This window comes from Megalobrama amblycephala, linkage group LG14 (genome assembly GCF_018812025.1).
Source record: "Megalobrama amblycephala isolate DHTTF-2021 linkage group LG14, ASM1881202v1, whole genome shotgun sequence".
Taxonomy (NCBI): domain Eukaryota; kingdom Metazoa; phylum Chordata; class Actinopteri; order Cypriniformes; family Xenocyprididae; genus Megalobrama; species Megalobrama amblycephala.
In genome coordinates, this window is record NC_063057.1 from 28,234,284 (window position 1) to 28,262,194 (window position 27,911).

At 39.1% G+C, this 27,911-nt stretch overlaps 2 protein-coding genes across 7 annotated transcripts; both read left to right on the forward strand.

The window, feature by feature from the left end:
* Nucleotides 1–2,880: 2,880 nt before the first annotated feature.
* Nucleotides 2,881–9,665, forward strand: LOC125245200 (gastrula zinc finger protein XlCGF7.1-like). Of its 5 annotated transcripts, none has more exons than XM_048155714.1 (5): nucleotides 2,881–3,236; nucleotides 3,921–4,058; nucleotides 4,183–4,257; nucleotides 5,660–5,876; nucleotides 8,260–9,665. In XM_048155714.1, the coding sequence occupies exons 4-5, from the start codon at nucleotides 5,705–5,707 to the stop codon at nucleotides 8,961–8,963; spliced, it is 876 nt and encodes a 291-aa protein (XP_048011671.1). In that variant the 5' UTR covers nucleotides 2,881–3,236; nucleotides 3,921–4,058; nucleotides 4,183–4,257; nucleotides 5,660–5,704; the 3' UTR covers nucleotides 8,964–9,665. The 5 variants fall into 5 exon arrangements, with proteins under 5 accessions (XP_048011671.1, XP_048011670.1, XP_048011673.1 ...); XM_048155715.1 differs by lacking the exon at nucleotides 2,881–3,236 and having other exon boundaries at nucleotides 3,281–4,058; nucleotides 8,260–8,996; nucleotides 9,211–9,665; XM_048155713.1 differs by lacking the exon at nucleotides 3,921–4,058.
* Nucleotides 9,666–18,254: 8,589 nt separating this feature from the next.
* Nucleotides 18,255–27,785, forward strand: LOC125245183 (oocyte zinc finger protein XlCOF6-like). Of its 2 annotated transcripts, XM_048155686.1 has the most exons (4): nucleotides 18,255–18,426; nucleotides 23,601–24,149; nucleotides 25,866–26,321; nucleotides 26,406–27,785. In XM_048155686.1, the coding sequence occupies exons 1-4, from the start codon at nucleotides 18,270–18,272 to the stop codon at nucleotides 27,464–27,466; spliced, it is 2,223 nt and encodes a 740-aa protein (XP_048011643.1). In that variant the 5' UTR covers nucleotides 18,255–18,269; the 3' UTR covers nucleotides 27,467–27,785. The 2 variants fall into 2 exon arrangements, with proteins under 2 accessions (XP_048011643.1, XP_048011642.1); XM_048155685.1 differs by having other exon boundaries at nucleotides 25,866–27,785.
* The last annotated feature ends 126 nt before the right edge of the window (nucleotides 27,786–27,911 follow it).

The window sequence follows — 27,911 nt, forward strand, 5'->3', positions numbered from 1 at the left end:
ATCAAGTATGAAGCTGAAGAAAGTGATCTAATCCTTTAACTAATTGTAAAAGGTGTTGATTATAGCACTATATTTAGATCTATGGCATTATATTTAGATAGTGGCATGAAAGGTTGCATGATGAGTTCAGAACTCATTCATTGATAAACTAGCGCTGTTTGATTGACAGCTCCAGCGATTGTAAAGGGAGCGTTCTTTGATCGTTTTCTATATATAATTTAATCACTGTTTAAATAACAGATTATTGGAAACACTTTATTTTAGGTTCTTTTAACTAGTTGCTTATTAGCATGCATATTACTAGAATATTGGCTATTTATTAGTACTTATTAAGCACATATTAATGCATGCCTTATTCTGCACGACCTTATTCTACATTCTTAATCCTACCCAATACCTAAACTTAACAACTACCTTACTAACTATTAATAAGCAGTAAATTAGGATGCTGGTGAGCAATTTTCAGTGGCTGCTTGGGGTATGTCCATCATAGCCTGGTGGATAGTAATATTGTCACGGTGGCTCACACACGAAGACGAGAGACAGATCCAAGTGCAGGTGTTTTTATTAGGGTAATCCAAAATCGTAGTCCACAAACAAGCATGGGTCAAAAGCCAGGTAATCAGTCCATCAAAAAACAAGAACAAAACACGGGAACAGGAAACAACACAGACCGGGGAATGTGAACTGAAAACTCCAGGATGTGAACAGAAACAGACAGGGTTTAAATAGACAGACACTGATTACATAATACATGACAGCTGGTTGTAATGATGTGATAAAGGGATAATGAGTCCGGCAGTGCGTTATGGGTAATGTAGTGAATGCCATGGGTGGAAATGAGAGTCCGGAATGGAGTGCCCTCTAGTGGCTGAAAGGGCACTCTCACTGGTGATCATGACATTACCCCCCCTCAAAGGAGCGGCTACCAGACGCTCCACCAGACAAAACACAAAAAACTCAGGAGGGAGGTGGACCGGAGGAGGATCAGGGGGAGGATGGTGGGCCAGATCCAGGGCGCCCCACTGAAAGCCAGGGTGGTGCTGGAGGAACTGACCAGGCTGGTTCCAGAGGGTCTGGAATCCTGGCTGATTGCCAGGGTGGCGCTGGAGGAACTGACCAGGCTGGTTCCAGCGGGTCTGGAGTCCTGGCTGATTGCCAGGGTGGTGCCGGAGGAACTGACCAGGCTGGTTCCAACGGTTCAGATGGCCTGGGCAGTGGCGGCAGGGCAGAAAGCCTGGGCGGCGGCGGCAGGGCAGAAGGCTTGGATGACGGCGGCAGGACAGAAGATCTGGGCGGTGGCGGCAGGGCAGAAGGCTTGGACGGCGGCAGGGCAGAAGGTTTGGACGGCGGCAGGGCAGTAGGCTTGGACGGCGGCGGCAGGGCAGAAGATCTGGGTGGCAGCGGCGGCGGCAGGGCTGACCAAGGGTGCTCCATGGCCGTATCAGGGAGAGCGGGCAGCTCGGTGACGGTTTCCGTGGCCGGCTCTGGCTGCTAAGGAAGCAGGGCATGGCGCTTAGTTAGCGCCGGCGGGGAAAGGCGCTTAGTTGGCGCCGGCGGGGAAAGGCGCTTAGTTGGCGCCGGCGGGGAAAGGCGCTTCGGTGACGCCGTCAGGGCAAGGCGCTTCGGTGGCGCCGGCAGGGCAAGGTGCTTGGAGAACCCACGAACAACCACTAGAGTGGTCTCCAGGCCTTGTAGGACGGAGGAAGCCCTTTTCCTCCTTCTCCTCCGCTTATGAGGGTGAGGCAGTGGCTCACCCAAAATGGACTCACTGGCTGGAGCGGACTTACTGACCGGAGCGGGCTCTGGAGCAGGCTCACTGGTTAGAGCGAGCTCACTGGTTGGAGCGGGCTCTGAAGTGGACTCACTGGCTGGAGCGGGCTCTGGAGTGGACTCACTGGCTGGAGCGGGCTCTGGAGTGGACTCACTGGCTGGAGCGGACTTACTGACCGGAGCGGGCTCTGGAGCAGGCTCACTGGTTAGAGCGGGCTCACTGGTTGGAGTGGGCTCTGAAGTGGACTCACTGGCTGGAGCGGACTTACTGACCGGAGCGGGCTCTGGAGCAGGCTCACTGGTTGGAGCGGGCTCTGGAGTGGACTCACTGGCTGGAGCGGACTTACTGACCGGAGCGGGCTCTGGAGCAGGCTCACTGGTTAGAGCGGGCTCACTGGTTGGAGCGGGCTCTGAAGTGGACTCACTGGTTAGAGCGGGCTCACTGGTTGGAGCGGGCTCTGAAGTGGACTCACTGGCTGGAGCGGGCTCTGGAGTGGACTCACTGGCTGGAGCGGACTCACTGACTGAAGCGGGCTCTGGAGCGGGCTCTGGACCTTGGGGGAAGAAGGGAACCTTCCTCCTTCTCCTCCTCCTCCTCCTTTTACCAGGGTTAAGCAGAAGCTCAGTGCCTACCTCCCCTGTGACTTCTGGAACGGATTCATGGGCTGGAGCATGTACACTGCCTGGTAGATTAGGTTGGGTCCCCTTACCCCGATCTTCGAGGTAGTAGACGAACCCCCAAAAATCCATGTCACCCAATCCATCTATCTCCCTCGACGGCAACGGGTCATCCAGACAACCGTTGAAAAGGTCAATCAGACACGCATCATTGTAACCTAGCCCTGCCGCCAAGGTCCAAAACATTTGTGCCAATCCACCGACCTGATGACCCTGTTGCCGCAGGGTGATTAGATTGCTCCGGCGAGCCATCCGTTCCCTCACAGTGGTAGGAGGAGTGATGTGGATCCCCATCCTGCTGGATAGTTAGATGCTGGAGTTTTCAGATGCTGGCTGAAAGGGCACTCTCACTGGTGATCATGACAAATATATTATATTTATATTTTACACCTCTTGCATTTATATTTTTTCCATGTTGTACAGTTTATTATTAGCTATGCATTGTTGAAATAATGTAACAATTGTAATTTCATAAAACATTTATTGAAAATCATATCTCTGACTTAATAAAATGCAAATCTTATACAAATATCAAATCTTGAAATCATTAGATTTAAAAAAAAAAAAAAAAAGTTAACTCTTTAAATTAAGGTACACATATTTACTATTAACGAGTTGCTTATTAGACATGATGTTACTAGCATATTGGGTGTTTATTCTGACATATATTTTAATTTTTCAGTGCATTTGTGTGATTGTAAACAGGACTTTTATTTTAGTCTAATGGTGTGACGTCATAAGGCTGCGTCGCGCTCGTGCATCTGTTGTGATTCGGCTGAAGAAAGGTTTGTGTTTTAAGTGTTTAACTTTTAAACCTGTAGAAACAGTTCAATTGTCTTCCACGTTTCATAAACGACGCAGAATGAATGATGTGTTTTAAATGTAGCACTGCATTGCTTTATCTAACATTTATTAACGTTATGTGAGTAGTGAGTAACAGAATGAAAACACGAGTAACATTAAAGACTCGTCTCATTTCCATTCTTGAGATAAAGGACAAAACGTGTCCTACACACAAAAGCTCTCTTTATGTTAAAAATAAATACATTCATAAAAATAAAAATGCTTAAAATGTTACATCTAAAGGAAATCTGGATACTTCCAGACCAAATTCATTGCTTTTATTTAAAAAAAAAAAAAAATGTGTTAGTGTTATTTTTAATACATGATCTATACTTGGAAAACATATGTAATTATTTTGTCTTTAGCATGAGGTAAAATTGCCAAACAAAGTGTTTAATGCAACAAATTAAAAATATATACATTTAAATTGAAAGACCTGTAATATATCAAACAATAAAATAAGTCTTGAATTCTATTTTTCCCATAAATGCCTATCAAAGTTGTGTTCTCATTTTGCATCAACGCTCTCAGGATTTGTTATAATTCTATTTTTTATATTTTATACAATGTTGAAGTCTCTGCAGTAACAGCTTTAACATGTCAACTCCTTCATCCTGGTGTAACAGTTTCTGTAAACAGTTGTGGGATAAATCTGGGCATTTTTGATCTGTTTATTAAGGCCGCTACAACTGAGAAAGAAAACTAAATTGCTCCACTGTACAACATGTGGTTAAGGTGGAAGAAAAATCAGTTTTGTCAGTCAGGTAAAACTTTATGTCTGATGGTTGACAAGTGCTCTCAAAAAGTCTATATAATGTGATTTAATATGGGAATTCTTCTAATGTTGTTTCATGATTTTATTCACATATACTGTATATGTGGCTGCAGCTGGACCTTTGTCAACACCGTCAGTGATGCTGCCTTCACCCACTCTCGGGATTATCGTAAATACGAATTTCTGAGGTAAAAATTGCACATGAACGCCCTCCCATTTCAAAACTTGAATGCAATGAGCTCGTAATCACGACTTCAGAAGTGGGAATTATTACATTTCCGATAGCATGTGAACAACAATTTTTTTCAATTCACTGTGTTAAAATATTAAAACATAAACTGAACTACATGATATCATGTCTTATTCACCTAAGAACATTGATTATATATGTTTAATATTAAAGTAGGGTAGAGAATTAAGGAATTTAGGAACTGAATTGTTCATAATAACCATAACCCAAGGGGAAAAAAATGATAATTTTTCACTTAGCTGCTTTACTGAACACCAATATTGCATAAGTGATTGTATTGGATTGGATTGGATGGCTCAAATTAAAATTTGCTTTTTTAATGCGTCTGATGGAGTTGACACGTTTTGTCTCTTATCTCAAGAATCAGTGTAAAGGCCTGTACACACCAGGACAAATATCGCACATGTTTTTCGAGACGTTTTTTGTGTTCATACCCAAGCGATTTTCACTGGCGATGCGCAGAGTGAACGTGCAAATTCACTCCCTGACAGTATGTGGCGCTTGTGCTTAACGGTAGTGCAAATAAACATATTTATGACATTAATAACATTAAAGATAAAAATGCAAATATTAAATGGCATATATAAGACATATGAGAGATGGTAGTCAGAAACGCTAGTGCAAATAAACATATTTATGAAATTGACATTCTCAACTATATTTCTTGAATTAAAAAAAACAAACAAAAAACAATCAAACAAACAGTAAAAATACAGAAATAATACACATCTATTGGTGTGGCCAAGAACTGGCAGGGCACTGATCAGGGAGTCGGCCACATTAATTTAAATGGTATACTGATACACGACCTAGGAAGCTAGGGAGCTGTTTGAGACGCAGGGATAGTTTGTAGGGGTCTTCCTCGTCTACTTACTTTCTCTTTGTCGTCTTGGTATCAATGTGTGCTCAGCAAGACCGTTTTGTGCTTGAGCGCCACCAAGTCGTGTTTTACTGTAACTTCAGCATCTCCAGGCACGTGAACAAAAGCACCACTCTCATTGGTCTGCCAGTTTTTAACGCGGCGCGTCAAACCAAAAAAACGAACCCGAGGCGTTTTTAAAAAAATGACGCTTTTACGCCTCGTGTTTTTCGTGTTGGTGTGCACACTCACATTGGCGCCATTTGTTTAGTCACAAGGCATTAAACGTTGGCGATAATCGCGCGTGATATTCGTCCTGGTGTGTACAGGCCTTTAGTCTATATAGTTTGTGTTCTTCTATTAGTTTGTAGTGCTAGTTTTGAGTGTTTTTGGTATAATCAGATCATTGAAGTCTACACTCAGAGATGTAATTTGGATTCATTTTCCTTTCTGTTAAATATTCTCATCTTATACATGATAGAGTGTCCAAAAACTCCTGGTGAAGTGACTGACATACATTATAAAGATGGAGTTTATTAAACTGGAAAGTGAAGATATGAAGATTGAAGAAGTATTCAGTTTGAAACATGAAGATACTAAGGAACAAACAAAGATGGAGTTTATTAAAGAGGAGAGTGAAGATATGAAGATTGAAGAAACATTCAGAGTGAAAAAAGAAGAAACTGAGGAACAAACAGGTTGGTTTTCATTCTCAAAGCTGAACTCAGTCATTTGATCCTTATTAACATGTCCAGCTCTACAGAAATTGATATTTTTGAAGAACGTCATACGCAATTCCCAGGGGGGAACTTTTTTAAAATACCCCCTTCATTTTTGCTTAGTTTCTGACACAACACAAAGTTTTATGTAAGCTGTGTAAAAATTCAAATTTACAGTCTCCGCATAAATGGGGGAAAAAAAAAATGAGAGAGGCACGACCCTTTCCCAAGTGTGGATATCTGCATGTTGGAGTAAACTTGTTCACCTTTCAGTGATATTTTGCAGTTTAAAACTTAAAATACTGAGTTCTGCACGCTCAATCCTCTCAAAATAACAAGCTATTTTGATAATTTTCACAATTTTAATGCCCCCAAAATATTTTGTTGTATGAATATCTGAACATGCAGTATATCAAAAGAAAGAACAGACCTTCTGCTTTTAATTTCTCCCTGAATCCCCTCAGAACACATGATCCACAGACTCAACTTTAATGCTGTAAACGCTGCACAATGTTTTAGCTCTTTACAACGTCGGACACTATGCTAATTGTTCAAAATAGAGGTTTAAACCCTTTGCCGTCTACGCCCTCTGCTGGCATTTGAAACTGAGGGCTTAAATACAAAAATGGTAACGAGAAGCTAAACACTGCCCAGGCAGGCCCAGTGGATAAGGGATGTTGGACAGGGGGAGCATGAGTGAGTGGTTCATTCTAGGGTGTGTAGAATCATGGTTTCCACCTGGTATTAAGATGCGTTTTGGTCAATCGGATTACAAGTGCACTATGCTAAATACAGGTGTAGTCTATTTTCGACCATTTCCATAGGTAGTTGAAATGCCTATTCAACCGGATTGTTTTCGTAGTGGAAGTGCTTGTGTTTGAACAGCTGCAAAAGACCGTCTACTGACCTAATGTTTAAACATTATGGGAAGCGCATGCTAGCCAAACATGATTTAAACTTTGTCAGCTAAAGACCCAAGTTTGACACAGTGGTTAGCGTGGTACTGCAGCTATCAGCAGAAACGAAAGCTAATGCTCTCTGTACATTTTTTCGTTGTCTCAGGGCGTTCATATGTACATTGCGTGAGCTTATTTTGTCCATTGGATCGAAAGATCTGGGGGAAAAAAACACATTCACCTGCCCATAGACCCTCCCCTCGAAGAAATCAGAACAGAAGTGGTTGAAAGAGGACAAAAGAGATGGATTAAAGTACCAGGTGTGTACGGGAATGTGTCTACGATCGACCTAAACACATCTTAATACTAGGTGGAAACAGGGCCCATGACTGCTAGCTCTGTAACCACCAGATTTGGGAGCTCCTGGACCAGAGGACTTAGGTCAAGGGGTTCTGGAAGTGTAGTAGTGGACACTAGAGTCCCCAAACTTGTGACTCCAATATGCAGCATGAATAATACAGAAGTTCACACAACAAATATAACTCTCAAAATGGATTATTACAAACTGTTTGTGATGAATAGATCATGAAGGTATGGCATGTATTTTGTGGATGTTTGCTAACATTCGATGAATGAGTTTGATAGCGTGCTGCAAGGCTAACGGGGCTAAAGCTACACTCTGTTAGAGAGGCTCAATAAGAATAAAGATGCATTTATGAATTTTACAGACTACAAGTGTTTTCAGGTTAAAAATTAAAATAATGACATGGCTCTGATCTCCGTGAATACAGTAAGAAAAAATTGTAACTTTAACTGCATTTAATAGTACATTAGCAACATGCCGACGAAACACATTCAGAAAGACATTATGCAAACATCACAAAATATATCATGGATCATTAACAGTTGGTATCGACCATTTTCGCTATTGTCCTAGCTTGCTTCTTGACAATACCAGCAGAACTTCTGATGAACTTCCACATTAATACTGCCTGGCCTTGAACATGGGCTGGCATATGCAAATTTTAGGGGGTATAAATATTAATGATCCCCGCTGCAACATCACAGCCGGTGTTATGTTGGGATTCTCCCCTTTTTCAGTGGTCTTTTGCATGTACAAGATTTATATATGAAGGAGGAAACAATGGTGTTTGAGGCTGTCATTTCCATGTACAGAACTCTTATTACTCAACTATGCCAAGGTAAATACAGTTTTCCATTCTATGGCAACTTTAATAAATGATGGTGCTAAAATCCTGATTGAAATTGTACACAAGTACCATAGCATAGTGAGGGGGACTCTATTTCCTAATATTTTAGGGCTGAATGGCATATTCAGGACTGGTCTATAATAACAACCCAGTTTTGTTGCATAATGTTGGTTTTGATGTATTTATACATTTGATGTCTGTTGCTTTGAAGCATTAAACTGTCATTAACATGTATTTGTCTTGTTTTCGCTTTAGACCTGATGGGACTGAAAGAGGATCAAGAACTGAAAGAAACAGACGAGAAGGATCAATATAGGAGACATGATTTCATGGATGTAGAAAAATCCACACAGACTGAAACAACTTCATCACAAAATAAAAATCAGAAAACCAAATCTAACAGTGACTTCGCTTTCACCTGCTCTCGCTGTGGAAAGAGTTTTACTCAAAAACCTAACCTTAAAATCCACATGAGAACTCACACTAAAGAGAAGCCTTACACATGCCAACAGTGTGGAATGAGTTTCAGTCAGAAAGCAAACCTTAATTCCCACATGAAAATTCACACTGGAGAGAAGCCGTTCACATGTGATCAGTGTGGAAAGAGTTTCCGACTTAAATCAACCCGTAATTCACACATGAAGATTCACACTGGAGAGAAGCCTTTCACATGTCAACAGTGTGGACTGAGTTTCACTAAAAAAGGAAACCTTAAACAACACATGAAAATTCACACTGGAGAGAAGCCGTTCACATGTCAACAGTGTGGAACGAGTTTCAGACTTAAATCAACCCGTGATTCACACATGAAAATTCACACTGGAGAGAAGCCTTTCAGATGTGATCAGTGTGGAAAGAGTTTCAAACATGAAGTAACCCTTAGTTTCCACATGAACATTCACACTGGAGAGAAGCCATTGCATATGATCATTGTGGAAAGAGTTTCCTACATAAAGTAACCCTTAATTTCCACACAAAGACAAAACACTCAGGTGAGAACTGTTTTGTGTGTCATTAGTGTGGAAAGAGTTTCAGTTGTGAAGCAACCCGCGATTCATACATGAAGTTAGAATTGCATTCCACACATAAATCCACAGAAATGCATTATTCAGTACTGTAAAGTGACATGACTGGGGGATTTTTTTCCATGCACTGCATGCAAACGTGATTTATAAACAACAATAATTAATTGGTGGTGTGTCATAGAGGGAAGGTATGTTCCATCTAGATGGTTGCAGCATGGGGACTACAAACCAAGATGGCCAACCCATCTGGGGACTACACTTGCCAGGTTCCTTGGCGGTGGAAGCACTGTTGCAAGCGAAGGAGAAAAGTTGAGAACAGAGAGACGTTCCCTGCGTTCCATGCCTATGCCCTAATCCCTTGAAAGGGTTTACCCTCCGGAGTGAGAGCTTCGAAGGGATGAAGGGTGTAGGGGTCAAAAACTCTTTTTTTTTGGAACGCACTTCTGCGTCATCTTAACGAGACAATCAAGGAGGGGCCTTCGTCTTTTTTCCCCTGGTTTACCCTTTGTATTAAAACACATTCATTTACTGTAGTAACATTATAAGCTACTGCCGGTCTTTTATGTTAAATTTAATGTATATTGTGTGTATGTATTTGAAACGTTTGAATGGACTAATAAAGGGAGCTGTAAAGTATTTTTGTTGAAGTACAATGTTGTTTTGAGCACAATAATGTACCAAATCTAACTCGTATAAATATTACAGTAGTATAGAAAAATACTATACATATTTATAGGTAAAATCGAACTCTGTATCTCCTGTACCTATTCTGTGATGTCAAACAACTTCCCTGTGCAAAGGATCATGGGGGCCCAAAGTGTCTATCAATTGTACCCTTCGAAATCCTTCATTCCCAAGAGCCCTTTTAAGTGGCCAGTTTTGACCTTCATGTCTTCAATATAGCGGCCATGATTGTTTTCACTCCAAAGTGCCCTTTGGAGGGCGATATATCCCGTTTGGAACACACCCTATGTGTGTCTGGATACAGAGAGAAGCTGAAATAGTATTTTTTATTTTCTGTGTACAGTCTGAAGTTTAAGTTTAAGTTTATTAAAAAAAGAAACCAGTTGCTTGATCTCTGCCTGGACTTGATTTGTGAAACACACTTTGGTGATACCCTACCCCTCCTGATGCCACAGTGATTATCTATTATCAGTTGGTTGATACAGCCACAAAATCAACTATACTCTCCCCTAACTTAGACAGTTGTGCAGTTTCATCGTGTTGTGAGGAAATGTAAATCCAAGTTTTATTGTCAAAACATTTACAATTAATCATTTAACAGACGCTTTTATCCAAAGCCACTTACAAATCAGGAGAGCAGTAGAAGAAATTAAACTGACAAAAGGGCAACAATATGCAAGTGCTGTGACCAGTCCCAAGTTAGTCCAGCACAGTACATGTAGCACTTTTTTAAAAATAGATATAGAAAACATAGTGAACTCTAATGGTAATGTCCCTCAGGGACAGCATATATTAGGAGAAAAGCAGAAGATCTAATACTGGGCTCTGTTGCACTCCATACTTGTGTTTTAAGATGTCTGTTTGTTTACACAAAATATTAGCATTTGGATAAATCTGTGAGAGAGCTTTATTCACAGAGGAAAGCTTAATTCCCAGATGAGAATTCACCGTTTTCATGTGAACGCTGTGGAAAGAGTTTGAAACATAAAGAAACCCTTAATTCCCACATGCAGAGAGAACAGAGTAAGCCTCAACACTCAGAACCCTTTCACCTGCAAACAGTGTAGGAAGAGATTCACATATAATAAAACACGTATGCAAACTGTGTGGGAAGGGTTGCTCAGACAAAGGAAATCTTACGGCTCACATGAAAACACACAGCAGAGAAGCCATTTGTGTGTCTAGAGTGGAAAATGTTTTACATGTGAAATAACCCTTACCTATCACATGTGGCATCAGAGAGAACTGTTTTAATTGTCAGCAGTGTGGAATGAGTTTCCCAGACAAGAGACGTCTTAACTGGCACTTAAAAATGAACTCCCAAGAGACGTTTTTCATGTGCCATGACTGTAGAAAGATTTTCAGATTTAAAGGAAACCTTAAGACTCACATGAGAGTTCACACCGGAGAGAAACCTTACACTTGCACTCACTGTGAAAAGAGTTTCAGTCAGAAAACACACCTCCAGCTCCAACTACACCGTGTGACTCAAGCCTGTAACCTTCATGTTATCAGTCTGACTCTCTTACCAGTAGGTCACGACTGACCCAGGGTTCTTGGGGATTTGCATTCTCTTCATGGTTGGTGACATTAACATCTCCAGCTTCAATTACGTCACCATTGGCAAAGCACATGTCACAGCAGGTCACTATAGTGGGAACAAAGTTGGGGTTCACCTCCAGAGCTTTAAAAAAATTGACCTCCAGCGTGCCTTTAGCATGCCAAAATCCTGATTAACAACACATCTTGCCCTGGAGTGATGCCTGTTGTAGTGAGCTTCAGCAGGGGTAGCAACAGGCTCACAACAGGGGCTCATAATGCATATTGGGGATATCAGGCAGGGAAACCCCCATCTCCTAGGATGCACCAGTCCTCAGGTGGGTACAGTTGTTTGCAATAAATTGCGCTGTGTTTCAGGAACCATGCATTGTGCACAGAGCCAAGAAAGCCTATGCAGCCTCCAAGAATTTTCCTCAGTTGTCAGACACAGCCTGAAACTTCAGTTTCCTGTTGAAGTAACAGGCAGCGTTGACTGATGGGGGCTTTATAAGAATATGTCAGCCGACAATGGCTTCGACTGCCACTCTGAAAACAGGACAGCCTGCCAGCCTGGCAAATCTAGCATTCACATCTTGCTCTTCAGCAAGCCTTTTGGATGTCAAAGGCTGAACCACCCTGTAGGATGCAGAATGTGCCAGCCAGTAGATGAACAATAGCACATCCATTTCTTTTGAGCACCCCTGTTGAACCTCATATGAGGTGCAGGATGGATGCAGATCAGGGCGGAGTTCAGACTCCCCATCAAAATACAGCCTCAGGATCGGGACTGTGCCATTAATTTGAGAGTAGCATGTCGGGTTTCCACTCTACAAAATGATCAATAAACAATATAGTGTCATGCAAGTGTCCTCTATTTTTTCCTGATGTACAATATTTAATTAAAATTGTGAAATATTTCTGCTTACATCTGTCGTAAAGCCAACACTGAAACTTTATTTAGTGTCATTTCATTTCACTGATGTTAGTTTTTTCAACTGCTTACATACATTTTCAAAAGTTTGCCTCTTTTTTTTCAAAACTTTACACACAAATCCAAGAATTGCACACACAAAATGCCTCACACATCTCTCTCTCTCTCTCTATGTGTATTATATATATATATATATATATATATATATATATATATATATATATATATATATATATATATACACGCAGTCAACTCACCTATGTTTCTCGACAGTTCCGCCTGGTTACTTTCCTAACCAGAAATACAGGGGGAGTACTCAGGGTTCGGGCCAAATACCGAGCTCAGAGCCCTATCCTTGGACAGCACACAGATTATTTGTAACTGTGAACTCGTGAAATGACAAATAGGTATGTTAGGGTGTACTCACACTAGGCACGGTTGCCTTGAACCGAGCCCGAGAGCGATTGTCCCCACTCCCCCGGTGGCCCAAGCGGGCCAGGGCTGACTAAACGAACAGCACCAGGGCACTGAACGGAGCACTCACACGTGTCAAACGAACCAGGCTTTGAGGGTCAAACATGCTCGGGCACGGTTCAGAGCGCCTAGTGTGAGTACACCCTAAGTTTTCTTAAACGTAACAAGATAACACTAATGCTGTGCGCTCAAGTGTAAACCACATCCTGTAAAGATGAAAGATGACGCATGTTGCATTGTGTGTGTGTGGGTGGACATGGGTTCTGGGAGCTATATTGTTGTGTGTAACAGTTAGGAAATAAATGTCTAGTTAAGTAAAAATCTGACAAAATGTACAATAAAAAATGTGTGAATTACTAAAGCCATTGAGGCAAACAGGAAATTCATCAATGCAAGTAAAAAAAGGGTGATGGACACAAGTAACATAGCGTTTGACGCATGCAGGTAATATGTTAATGCAAGTAGAAGCCACATGTGTGTAAATAAAGAGATAATGTGCGTCAGAAGTGAATATAAAAACAGGGGCCCTTAGAGCTCTCTGATATGTGTAGAAGATCTGTTGAAGAGAGAAAGAGCTTACAAGCAAGCAGCAAGCGGAAGCCGGTGCCAGACCACAGCCCTCAGAAGATCAAAGGAGACACATGATTTGCTTAGAGAGAACATATACTGAATAGAGAAGAGGGTAAGCTTTAAAATGTAATTATTTATCTGGCCCAAGGAACTTCCAGCCTAGCTGGCATAGAGTGGTGTATTTAGCTTTTGCCTTTGCAAGAAATAATAAAGAGGACTGCCCTCAAACTCTGATAGTATTGTCTCAGTCTGTTTATTGTTTGTAGAGCAGTGGTCTCAAACTCAATTCCTTGAGGGCCGCAGCTCTGCACAGTTTTGCTCCAACCCTAATCAAACATACCTGAGCCAGCTAATCAAGGACTTCAGGATTACTAGACATTTCCAAGCAGGTGTGAGTTGAGTATTGTAGGAAAACATATTTCTGGCCTATGTGAATGTGGGAGTCTTGAAACAGTAAGGCATGTTTTTCCTGGAATGTAGAAAATATAGGGTAGAAAGAAATATAGTATTTGTTAAACTAGCAGGACTTGGAGTTTAGCCTTTTTCTGTTTTATCTTTGTTTGGACAAGCATAAACTGATTACCAAGGAAATTCTAGAGAATTCAAAGAATTTAGTTTAAATTTTGACCTGTGGAGGACAGTAGTACACTTAGCAGTGTCTACACTGCCGGAATCCTACAAGAAGAAGAAGAGTTTGAGCTGGTTGGAGGTAAACTGTGCAGAGCTGTGGCTCCTCCAGGAATTCAGTTTGAGACCACTGTTGTAGAGTGAGAATCCATTTGGGGTATCAGAAGTTGACTGTCCGAAAAAGATAGATTTTTATAAAGATATCCCAACGGACTCTACAAAGTCAGTCAAGGTTGCCAACCAGTCACAACAGAGTGGGCCATGGGAGTGCATTAGCAGGCATAGCTGTCCTCTGAGGGCGAAGAGCCAGCTGTGGTGCACTGAACGGAAGGCTTATGCTGCGTTTCAGGCGGGTTTTTGAGCCCGTAAGTCACGACTTCAAACTACCACTCACGACTTTGTAGCGTTCCAGGCAAGTCACGCCAAACTGCCTGAGTGTAAACAAACCAGCATGGCTGACCGTACAGGGCTTAAGGTCATTTACAATCATTTCTATCACCAAAGGTGCTTACTCCTTGCTTATTTGAGGGAAATGGAGGAGGAAAAATGGCACATAAAGCAAGAGAAGCTGTTATACCTTTTACTTTACATTATTTTACCGTGCACTTGAATAAACACCGCATCCGTAGGGGCTGCCATTGTTGTTTCGCGGGCTATGTGACGTCAGAGCGAGGAAATGGGAGTACATCGATCTAGTACGAGTTCACGGGTGGGAAGTCATGGGTTTGACTGCCGTTCCAGTGCACTTTCACGGGTAGAAGGTTGGAAAAACACGGGTTACGGGTTGCCTGGAACGCGGCATAACCCACCCCAACCAGGAAGGCTTGGTTGATATCTGAACCGTAGGCCTAGGAGGTACGGTAGTGATCAGAAGTAGACCCTGAGATAATATAATCTAAGAAGATAATATTATACGCCTAGCTGACTCCTCCTGAATCTATAAAGGTAAACCTTGAGTAATATGAATAGAGGAAGTGGCTTGTGACCAAGATAGAGTTATGTGGTCGCGGTAGAAACCACCCAGGGGGTGACGCGGCACACCAGTGAGCAGCAGACCAAAGACAGCACAAGCAGAAATATCTCCTTTAATCTAAAGGTGTATATAATACTGATACAATACAGTGAACACAACAGATTACCAATATGAGGTCAATATGTAGTAGCTAATCTACTTTTGGCAAGGCTATAAACAAATGTACTGCAGTGTGTATAAAACAGAAAACTGTATAAAACTGTATGACAGAACTATTTAGTGTGCACTAAATGATCCCAATTATAAAACATACGCATGACATTATTGCACATTTTCAACATTTCACACTTCTAGTACAACATGACAGAACTGAACAAATTAGCATTTTAATACTTCATCAACAAGGGAAGAAGTTGGCCTCTAGATGTCATGTCCTCTATTACAGCCTTTTTATCAGAGCTAATGTGGATTGCACACTTTTTCAGAAGAAGACAGCAGGGTCTCATTCGTAGGATCAAACATCAGGCTTTTGAAGGTTTCTGGGTCCTCATATGGAGCTCTGCAATTGGAGCCATCTTCTTCTTCCTCACCATTGATCCTGAAGGCTTCTGTCATTGTGTTATTTCGATATTTGGCTGGGAGCAGCACATATTTCACATGAGAAGAACATTAAAGGTGCCCTAGAACTTTTTTTTAAAGATGTAAAATAATTTTAAGGTGTCCCCTGAATGTGTCTGTGAAGTTTAAGCTCAAAATACCCATAGATTTTTTTTATTCATTTTTTTAACTGCCTATTTTGGGGCATCATTATAAATGAGCCGATTCAGGGCTACTGGCCCTTTAATTGCTCGTGCTCTCCGCCCACGGAGCTCGCGCTTGCCTTAAACAACATAAAAAAAGTTCAAACAGCGAATATAACCCTCAAAATGGATCTTTACAAAGTGTTCGTCATGCAGCATGTCTAATCGCGTAAGTACAGTATTTATTTTGATATTTACATTTGATTCTGAATGAGTTTGATAGTGCTCCGTGGCTAAAGCTATCATTACACTCTGTTGGAGAGATTTATAAAGAATGAAGTTGTGTTTATGCGTTATACAGACTGCAAGTGTTTAAAAATGAAAATAGCGACGGCTCTTGTCTCCGTGAATACAGTAAGAAACGATGGTAACTTTAACCACATTTAACAGTACATTAGCAACATGCTAACGAAACATTTAGAAAGACAGTTTACAAATATCACTAAAAATATCATGGATCATGTCAGTTATTATCGCTCCATCTGCCATTTTTCGCTATTGTTCTTGCTTGCTTACCTAGTCTGATGATTCAGCTGTGCACAGATCCAGACGTTCTGCCCTTGTCTAATGCCTTTAATAATGTTGGGAACATGGGCTGACATATGCAAATATTGGGGGCGTACATATTAATGATCCTGACTGTTACGTAACAGTCGGTGTTATGTTGAGATTCGCCTGTTATTCGGAGGTCTTTTAAACAAATGAGATTTATATAAGAAGGAGGAAACAATGGTGTTTGAGACTCACTGTATGTCATTTCCATGTACTGAACTCTTGTTATTCAACTATGCCGAGGTAAATTCAATTTTTGAATCAAGGGCACCTTTAAGAAGAAGAAATTTTCTCTGCATTTGTGTGATTGTAAATGGGACTTTTGTTTTGGTCTGATGGTGTGACCTCATAAGGCTGCGTCGCGCTCCTGCATCTGTTATGATTCGGCTGAAGAAAGGTTTGTGTTTAAAGCGTTTCTGGTGTTTAAACCTATAAAAACAGTTAAAGTGTCTTCAAAGTTTTACAAGCGACGCAGAATGATTGATGTGTTTTAAATGTAACGTTGTATTGCTTTATCTAACATTTATTTACGTTATGTGAGTAAGTTAACAGAATGGAATCACATGAGTAACATTAAAGACCAGTCTCATTTCGCTTCCTATATCGTGAAAAGTTTATCATAAACACGAATTCAGTCATGAGCTTTGAATAATTTAGCTTTTGATGCGAATGCAACAAACACAAACATGTATATCACTGGGTTCTTGAGATAAGGAACAAAACGTGTCCTACACACACAAGCTCTCTTTATGTTAAAAATTAATACATTTAACAAAATAAAAATACTTAAAAAGTTACATCTAAAGAAAACCTGGATACTCAGGACATAAATTACTTAAATAATTAAATAATTGTGTTAGTGTTATTTAATACTTGCTCTATTGTGGATCTCACAGTCGGACACATAGGCCTGGAAGTTTAATATATATTTTATATATATTATTAAAACAATGTTGAAGTCTCTGCAGTCACAGATTTAACACTAACTCCTTCATCCTGGTGTAATAGTTTATGTAAATAGTTGTGGGAAAAATCTGGTCATTTTTGATGTTTATTAAGGACTTCGGTAAAGTTGGTTTTATATTCGCACATTCGGACATCCGTATTCAATAGCCTTGTTAATCACACTACGTTGGACATTCAGTGGACATTCACAAGTAAATATGCCATTAAAACAATACTTGCCTATTTTGATCGACTGTGAAAAATGTTGTAAGTTGACAATCGTTGGTTGTCAATATCATGTCGCTGCTTAAAATTCGCAAACATTAATTTATTGCACATTTATTGGAAAGTCTGAATTTATCAGAAGTCCGAATGTGCGAATATAAAACCAACTTTACCCAAGTTTATTAAGGCCGCTACAACTGAGAAAGAAAACAAAATTTGGAAAGAAACATTATTTTTTCAATTTGTGTTAAAATATTAAAACATTAATATGATATCATGTCTGATTTACCTAAGAACATTGATTATATAAGTTTAATATTAAAAGAAAGTTAGAGAATTAAGGAATTTTGGATCTGGAATTTCACTTCAGGCTCCTTTACTGAACACCAATATTACATAATTGACTGTCGTTGGATGGTTTTTCAGAAAAAAACTGTTCCCTTACACAGGTTCATTAGCTGAGAGCTTCGTCTTTAAATATATCAGTCTAAGAATAATATATTATTAAATAAAAACTAACTTAAAACATGCTTTGGTCTCTTATCTCAAGAATCAGTGCCAGTCTGTATAGTTTGTGTTCTTTGTAGTGCTTAGTTTTGAGAGTTTTTAGTCTAATCAGGTCATTTAAGTCCATTTACTCTCACTTTGATTCTCACTTATGCTGCATTCACGGACCCCACAATTCAGTTCGGCAATGCATGATGTCGGCATCCGTGTGAATGCAGCGTTACCAGTGCGCTGAACTACTGAACTAGATCTGATTGAGACACACGCAGAGATTTGAATTTGGATTCATTTTTCTTTCTGTTAATTATTCTCATTTTAAACATGACAGAGTGTCCAAACACACAGAGAAAACTGCTGGTGAAGCGACTGAGATCCATGTGACACACTATTATCAAGATGGAGCTTTATTAGAGATGGACAGTGAAGACCTGAGGATTGAAGAAGTGTTCAGTTTGAAACATGAAGATACTGAGGAACAGACAAAGATGGCGTTTATTAAAGAGGAGAGTGAAGACATGAAGATTGAAGAAACATTCAGAGTGAAACATGAAGAAACTGAGGAACAAACAGGTTGGTTTCATTCTCAAAGCTGAACTCAGTTATTTGATCCTCATTACACACAATTCCCAGGGGGGAACTTTTTTTAAAATTTGTTACTTTTCATATGAAGCAAAGTCTCAGATTTCAAATAAGGTCCATCTTATTATGAGATTCAAAAAATAAATACCGCTTTGGCTTCATTTAATGTGACGTGACAGATCGCTGTAGCTCCTCGGGTAAAAGGCACTTTAAACAGCAGCTGCTGAAACAACGGCAACGTCGATCTGATGTTCTAAATTTGTACGGCCGAATTTAACTGCTACATGTTGACGATCTAATGTAACCGCCTGGTACGGAAGAATAGCTGGTTTGCTGTAGTCGATAATACGTGACAGATTAAACAAGTAAATGTTATGTTTTATGGTTATGTGGCATTTTAATTGTATCTGTATGTCATTTAATGACAAAAGCAACTATTCTCTTGCTTTATTTAAATGTCAAATGATTAAATGATCCGTTGAGTCGTCCTCTTTGTTGTTGCTCAGCGATTTTTGCGTTCTTTAGCTACAGCAGCTGTTGCTTAAAGTCCCTTAAGAGAAGCATGTGATCATCCTCTCCTCTGCTTCAAAAGCGCAAAATAAACATGAACATCTGAAGGTATGTTAAAATATACAGTACAACTTACTGAAATCTGTATCATGTCTCGTGTAATCGCTCAATCAGTGTTTCAACCTCGGAAAGACTCAATAAAACAGCTTCAATGTCACATGACGTCACATTTACCTCAGAAAAACATATTCAGTGACCATAAACTCATTAGTCAGCTAGAAAAGTGAACTCTAGAAAGCAGCATTCTGATAAATATAGCTATGCACCGTTACATATTCATTATAATCATTAATGTTCTTCAATATTTAATGCATGTTTGAATAAATCAGTTATGACAGCCGCGATTCAAATGTTTATTTAAAAAAAAAAAAAACGGAATGAAGTCAAAATACGATTATGTAATTCTAAACTTTATTTATTATAAGAAACGGAGTGTAATTTAAGTGTTTATATATAAGTTAATTTTAACCTTAAATATTATGGTAAAGGTGTACCAGCTGACTCTCATGTGTAGTTTACAGCATTAGATTTTTTTTCCCCTCTAAAAAATTTATCATGTACAGTAACTGATATACTACATACAAAATAATCAACATCGGATCGAAATTCAAATCAAATCGAATCGCAAGCATGTGAATAGAAATGAAAACTGTGACAATACCCAGCACTAGTAAATGCTGCACAATGGTATCGCTCTTTACTACGTTAGACTCGGTGCTAAAAACCACCTGGTATTAAGATGCGTTTTGGTCGATCGGATTGTGGAAGTGGACTATGCTAAATACAGGTGTGAACAGGGTGTAAAAGGTTTTGAGCTTGTCTGCTTTCGACCACTTCCAGAGGTAGTTGAAAACTCGTTCGACCGGATTCCTTTCGTAGTGGACAGCTGCAAAAGAACGGCTACTGACCTAATGTATAAACATTATGGGAAGCGCACAGTAGGATGGGATTTATTCTGTCGACTAAAGACCCAAGTTTGGCACAATGTTCTCACATTCCTGATTTTTTCAGATTTCATCCAAGATGTTCAAGTCTTTCTTTCGTCAGTTGAAATGAAATTAAGGTTTTTGATGAAAACATTCCAGGATTATTCTCCATATAGTGGACTTCAGTGGTCTCCAAATGGTTGAAGGTCAAAATTACAGTTTCAGTCCAGCTTCAAAGAGCTTTAAACAATACCAGACGAGGAATAAGAGTCTTATCTAGTGAAACATTCGGTCATTTTCGAAAAAAATACAACCGTTTATGCTTTATAAACACAAAATATCGTCTTGAACATACTTCCCGTTTCCGCATTCTTCAAAACGCTTACGCCTTATTCCTCGTCTGGTATCATTTAAAGGTGTACACTCACATATAAACGTAAAATAAATAAAAATAAATAAATAAAAGTCTTGTATCATCCATTGCTGCACACAAATGAGGTAAGCTTTGTGTTTTACATCATCTGACGCATGAATATGTTTACAAGACAGCAAACTCGGCGAAAAAGCCAGCAAACTCAGGTTTGATTTGCGGTATGCACGAGCCTATATTGCGGTTTCTGTAATAACTAATATAATGTTTATTTATCATATTTTCTGGCTAGATTAGTTTTCTATAATGTACCATACTTTAACACTCTGAGGTCTGAGGGTATCGCCGGCGATACCACCGCGTTTTTTTTCTTACCAGTGTGAAAGAGACTCAAAATACTCCGTCAATGTTGCACATACAATTAAGAGTTATACACCATTTTAATCTGTTGAATATCTTCTTTCATTTGTGTACAGAGTAAAAACAAAATGCTGTGCTTTTGTAAAATAAAGAAAACTAACATGTAAGAAAGACATAAACATATAAGAATCCATCAATATTTCTCCAAATGTGCATGCTTTAAGCTAAAAGCCTATATGAAATGCCACAGAGGTAACATAATTGTTCAGACACTTTGCATCACAGAAATACATTATATTTTAAAGAATATAATAGAATACCATTATTTTAAATTGAGCTGAGACATGATTACAGAGTTTTTTCACACCCTATCTGACTGAAAGGCCTCATTAATATGCAAGTCATTTCAGGTCATTATTATGTGATTCTTTTGTCTTCTCAGGTGTAAATGGCCCATTATTCATGCAGATTCACGCCTCCACGCATACTGTGTTTCATGACAAAAAGTGACTTACAAAAACTAAATCAATATATTGTTTTATATGAAGGAGTAGGCAGCATAATTTTTACATAATTCTGAAGCAAAAACTCTAGTCTACAAACTCCAATACCCAGAAGTCTTGTGAACACACTTTTAATACTTTTAATACTTTTTTTGGCCTTATTTCAGTGACTTAAGTGTTTTGTTATTTCAATAACCATGCATAAACATTATTCCTTCAAAAACAAAAACATGTACATACATGTTCCTCATATATTATTGTAGCCTAGTTTGTGTTGAATACAGTATAATGACACTTGTGTCATTAATGTGTTTATGAACAAATGAAAAAAGCACAAATGTCAGGGCATGTCAAAACTTCTCCAGGCCCCAAATCAGCCTCAGACTCCAGAGGGTTAACCCAAACTGAATAATTAAAAACAAGTTTAAATGAGTAAATCTTCTATAAATGTTTTTTATAAATTTTTCTTTCCTAACATACTTCAATTCTTGTTAAAACACATCTACACTGCGTTCCAAATTATTATGCAAGTGACATATCAGTAAGATTTCAGTACAATAAACATTCAGATTTTAGTTTTTCTAAGAAAATGTTTGTTTGTTTATTTATCCATGTCTTTTTAGATAACTGGTATCAATCTCAGATCAAATAATTTGCCAGATCTATGGAAACCCTACTTAGAGGTTGTTCCACATTATTAAGCAAGTCACAGTTCTCATGCAATATGGGGAGGAAGAAAGATCTTTCTGAAGATGAAAAGCATGAAATGGTGCAATGTTGTGCAAAAGGCATGAAAACAACTAATATTGTGTGAAACTGAATGGAGATTATCGAAATTATCATAAGATTTGTGAGTGATATAGAGCACAATAGAACTTGGTCAGATAAAGGTTTATTGAGGAGAGTTCCTGTCAAAAAAATTAATTGTATTAAAAGGGCAGCTATAAAAAAGCCAGTGTTGAGCAGCAAACAGGTATTTGAAGCTGCTGGTGTCTCTGGAGTCTCAAGAAGCTCTCCATGCAGGCTGGCAGTTGTGCGTAAAGATGCATTTTAGCCACTCCAAACCAAACCTAACAAAGACAAACATTTACAGTGGGTGTAGAAATACATGAAGACTCGTTTTTAAATAGTTTTATTCACTGACTAATGCTGTACTACAATGGATGGTCTAAATGGATGGATTTCTGGATGGTTGGTGAATGGCCACCACGTTCCAACAAGACTGTGACGTCAGCAAGGAGCTGGTGGGTGATGATTTGGGCTGGAATGCTGGGAAGTGAGATGGAGGGTATTAAAATTACTTTTGCAAGATATGTGGTGTGTGAGCTCATAACTGGCCATTTTCAGCTATGGTATAAAAAGGAGGATAGTGCATAGTACAATGCACTATTGTACAATGCACTGTGCACTATCCCATGCTGCAAAAAAACACCACAGCAATAAAACTGTTTGAAAATGTATTTCTTCACCAACTGTTAATGTTTCCATAGATCTGGCAAATTATTTTGTCTGAGATTGATACCAGTTATCTAAAAAGACATGGATAAATAAACAAACATTTTCTTAGAAAAACTAAAATCTGAATGTTTATTGTACTGAAATCTTACTGATATGTCACTTGCATAATAATTTGGAACGCAGTGTAGATGTGCTGAACACTTTTTTTGTGTGAAATTATATTTATTTTGTCCATCAAAGGTGTACTTTCACTTTAATTGAGCGTTAGCAAAAATAGACCCATCTGCGTGCGGTGTGAACGCTCTCATCTGTTAACATGGGCACCGAAAAAAATACACGCAGCTTACGCTCCGCTGACGCATGTGTTTAGCATTACAATTATTTCTTACTGTATTCACAGAGACCAGAGCATATGCCGTACTTATGATATGCTGCATGACAAACACTTTGTAAAGATCCATTTTGAGGGTTATATTAGCTGTGTGAACTTTATGAAATGTATTATAGACATGCACAGAATCTGCACATTTTTAATCACACCCCAAAACAGGCAGTTAAAACATTGTTGGGGTCTTTTGAGCTGAAACTTCACAGACACATAGTATTAGCAGTCAGATAGATTTGACCTAAACAGTGCTAATGCTTATCAACAAATGACTACATCACTCTCAAGCTATCCAATACAAAGTTGTCATTTTCAAAGAGCTAATAGTATTCATGCCCTCATGATCAGATGCCAAAAGCAGGTCACGTATCACTTTAATAAATGATGGTGCTTAAATACTTAAGTTTCATAGTATAGTAAGTGGGAATCTTTTTCCTAATATTGTAGAGCTGAATGGCAAATTCAGGACTGGTCTATAATAACAACCCAGTTTTGTTGCATAAAGTTGGTTTTGATGTATTTATACTTTTGATGTCTGTTGCTTTGAGGCTTTAAACTGTCATTAACATGTATTTGTTTTGTTTTTGCTTTAGACCTGATGGGACTGAAAGAGGATGAAGAACTGAAAGAAATAGAAGAAAAAGGTCAATATAAGAGACATGATTTCATGGATGTAGAAAAATCCACACAAACTGAAACAAAAAATCAGAAAACCGAATCTAACAGTGACTTGGCCTGCTCACATTGTGGAAGGAGTTTCACCCAAAAACATAAACTTGAAATCCACATGAGAACTCACACTGGAGAGAACCGTTTCACATGCCAACAGTGTGAGATGATTTTCACTGCAAAAGCAAGCCTTAATTACCACATGATGATTCACACTGGAGAGAAGCCGTTCACATGTCAACAGTGTGGAAAAAGTTGCATTTCAAAAGGAAATCTTCAATCCCACATGAGAGTTCACAGTGACGAGAAGCCGTTCTCATGTGATCAGTGTGGAAAGAGTTTCCGAAGTAAAGTAACCCTTAATTACCACACGATGATTCACACTGGAGAGAAGCCATTCCCATGTGATCAGTGTGGAAAGAGTTTCCGAAGTAATGTAACCCTTAATTCCCACACAACGAGAAAACACTCAGGTGAGTTATGTTTTATATGTCATTAGTGTGGAAAGAGTTTCAAACATAAAGCAACTCATGATTTACACATGAACAGTCACACAGGTGAGAGTCCTTACACCTGCAAACAGTGTGGGATCCACAGAAATGCACCATCACTACTCTAAAGTGACATGACTGGGGGATTTTTTTCCATGCACTGTGTGCAGATGTGATCAATAAACAATAATGAACTGGTGATTATTTTCATTATCATCAGTTGGTTGATGCAGCTGCAAAATCAACACTCTCTCCTAACTTGGACAGTTGCAGTTTCATCACATTGTGAGGAAATTTAAATGTAAAATCAATGGATTTAATCATTTAACAGATGCTTTTATCCTAAGTGATTACAGATGAGGAGAGCAGTAGAAGAAATCAGACTAACAATAGGGCAACAATATATCTAAGTGCTATCACCAGTCTCCAGTTAGTTTAGGACAGTACATGTTGCGAGTTTGTTATTTTAATAGAAATAGAAAACATAGTGAATTCTAATGATAATGTACCTCTATATTAGGAGAAAAGCAGAGGACCTAATATTGAACCCTGTTGCACTCCATACTTGTTTTGAGATGTCTATTTGTTTAAAAGTGCCTTAGATTGGAAAATTTTAATTTACCTGGGCATAGTTAAATAATGGCATACAGTGAGTCTCAAATGCCATTGTTTGCTCCTCCTTATGTAAATCCTGTTCATGCAAAAGACTACAGAAAAATGGGCAAATCTCAACATAACAGACTGTGACGTAACAGTCGGGATCATTAATATGTACGCCCCCAACTTTTGCATAAGCCAGCCCATGTTCAAGGCATTAGACAAGCCAGTATTAACGTCTGGATCTGTGCACAGCTGAATCATCAGACTTTATGCAGGTAAGCAAGCAAGAACAATTGCGAAAAATGGCAGGTGAAGCGATAATAACTGTTCATGATACATGATATATTTAGTGATATTTGTAAATTGTCATTAGTGTGGAAAGAATTGTAAATTTGTAAACTGGAGAAAAGCCGTTCACATGTGATCATTGTGGAAAGAGTTTCCAACTCAAAGTATCCCTTAATCTCCATAAAAAGACAAAACACTCAGGTGAGAACTGTTTTATGTGGCATCAGTGTAATTAACATTAACAATAAAATTAATTACTGATTATATTCATTATTAATTAGTTGTTTTTTGTCAATGTAATGAGTTGGTTGATACTGCCACAAAATCAACAATCTATGCTAACTTGGACAGTTGTGCAGTTTCATCACATTGTGAGGAAAGATAAAGCTGAGTTTCAGTGGCAAAACATCCAATGATAATGTCCCTCAGGGACAGCATATATTATGAAAAAAGCAGAGGACCTAATACTGAGCCCTGTTGCACTCCATACTTGTGTTTTAAGATGTTTAGTATGTTGTGATCCATTGTCAAAAGAGCTAATATCACTAAAAGAAAGATGTCCTTGTGGTAAGGCGCCAAAAGCAGTTAATTTATAACTTCATTAAATGATGGTTCTTAAATCCTGACTGAAATTGTTCACATGTACCATTGCATTAGTGAAGAGGACTACATTTCTCTCATATTTTGACCTGAATTGCAGATTCAGGATTGGTCTATAGCAATGCAGTTTTGTTACACAATATTGGTTTTGATGGCTGTTGCTTTGAGCCCTTAAAATGCCATTAACTTTTATCTTTTTTTTTGTTTTAGACCTGATGGCTCTGAAAGGGGAGAATCAAGAACTAACAGACTGTGTATTAACTGATGTAGAGAAATCCGTTCAGACTGAAATGTCTTCACTAAATAAAGCACAGGAGACCAAATCTAAAAGTAACTTTACCTGCTCTCATTGTGGAAAGAGTTTCAATGAAAAACATAACCTTAAATGCCACATGAAAGTTCACACCAGACATTTCACATGCCAACAGTGTGGAGAGAGATTCGTTCACAAAGGAAGCCTTAATTCCCACATGACAGTTCACACTGGAGAGAAGCTGTTCACATGTGAACGGTGTGGAAAGAGTTTCAAAAATAGAAAATCCCTTAATTCCCACATGCAGAGAGAACACCCAGGAGAGAATGGAGTAAACACTCTGAACCCTTTCACCTGCAAACACTGTGAGAAGATCTTCACATGTAAAGCACAACTTGATTCCCACATGAGACGTCACACTGGAGAGAAGCCTTTCTCATGTGATCAGTGTGGAAAGGGCTTCATTCACAGAGGAAACCTTAATACCCACATGAGAGTTCACACTGGAGAGAAGCCTTTCACATGTGATCAGTGTGGGACTAGCTTCTCGCTCAAAGCAACTCTTAAGACTCACATGAGCATTCACACTGGGGAGAAGCCATTCAAATGTGATCAGTGTGGAAAGAGTTTCAGACTTAAGCCAATTCTTGATTCGCACATGAAAAGTCACGGTGTTAAGAGTACTTACACCTGCAAAGAGTGTGGGAAGAGCTTCTCATATAAACAAACATTTGATGCCCACATAAGAGTTCACACTGGTGAGAGCCCTTATGTCTGCAAACAGTGTGGGAAGATTTGCTCAAGCAAAGGAAATCTTATGGCTCACATGAGAAGTCACACAGGAGAGAAGCCATTCATGTGTCTTGAGTGTGGAAAATGTTTTACATGTAAACCAACCCTTGCTTTCCACATGAAGCTTCACTCTAGAGAGAACTCTTTTAATTGTCATCAGTGTGGAATGACTTTCCCAGACAAGAGACGTCTTAGCTGGCATTTAAAAAGGCACTTAAAAATTAACACGCGAAAGAAGTCTTTCAAGTGCCATGACTGTGGAAAGAGTTTCAGATATAAAGGAAACCTCAAGACTCACATGAGAGTTCACACTGGAGAGAAACCTTTCACCTGCACTCAATGTGGGAAGAGTTTCAGTCAGAAAGTAACACTTGACGGTCACATGAGAGTTCACACTGGAGAGAAACCTTTCACATGTCTTAAGTGTAAGAAGAGGTTCGCATATAAGTGTGACCTGAAACGTCATTTGCAAAAAGGTTGTGGAAAGACGCTGTCGTGCTCTGAGAGTGGAAAGACGATTAGAAAAAGGAGCAATATCAAAAATGTTCGACACATTCAATCTGAAGAAAGGCCATTTAGTTGTGATCAGTGTAATAAAAAAATTATTTTGCCATCACACTTACAGATACACAAGAAAAGTCAGGCAGATGTGAGACCACATTTGTGTTCATTGTGTGGAAAGAGATTTAAATGGCTCGGCGGTTTAAAATGGCACCAGAAAATTCGTATCTGTGTGAAAGTAAGGCTGCGGTCATGCCGCAGCTGAATGTGGCCCAAATGTGATTGTCCACCTTAGTGACAATTTGTATTCTTCACTTTTATAATTTTGACGTTTTATAATTTTGACATTTTTCTCTTATACATATGAAGGGTTAGGGTTAGCGTTAGTTCATTGGTTTTTTTTTTTGGTTTTTTTTACATTTGTGAATATGAAATTCATCATTGAAACATTTTTTTGCAGATTATTACATTCACAAAAAGATATATTACACCCTTCTGTCTTTCTGTGATAAATGTTGCTATGTGAATGAAAGATTATAAATTAAAGGACATGAGTGAAATAATGAATGTTGAACTGTGCATTATTTGACTGATTAACATCGTTAGTGAATGTCCAAAGGTTTGTCAAATGGAGTCACAAATCTCGTTAAATTAATTTAAATGTCATTATTATAAGTGTTATTAGTATTAAACCAGTTGATGTCTGCTGT

Bases quoted from the DNA above. Each gene is read 5' to 3' on its own strand.
- LOC125245200 (XM_048155714.1), top strand. From the start codon at position 5,705: ATGGAGTTTATTAAACTGGAAAGTGAAGATATGAAGATTGAAGAAGTA. The intron at 5,877-8,259 runs GTTGGTTTTCAT...TTTTCGCTTTAG, and splicing joins AGAAACTGAGGAACAAACAG to ACCTGATGGGACTGAAAGAG.
- LOC125245183 (XM_048155685.1), top strand. From the start codon at position 18,270: ATGGACAGTGAAGACCTGAGGATTGAAGAAGTGTTCAGTTTGAAACAT. The intron at 18,427-23,600 runs GTTGGTTTCATT...TTTTTGCTTTAG, and splicing joins AGAAACTGAGGAACAAACAG to ACCTGATGGGACTGAAAGAG. The intron at 24,150-25,865 runs GTGAGTTATGTT...TTTTTGTTTTAG, and splicing joins CACAACGAGAAAACACTCAG to ACCTGATGGCTCTGAAAGGG.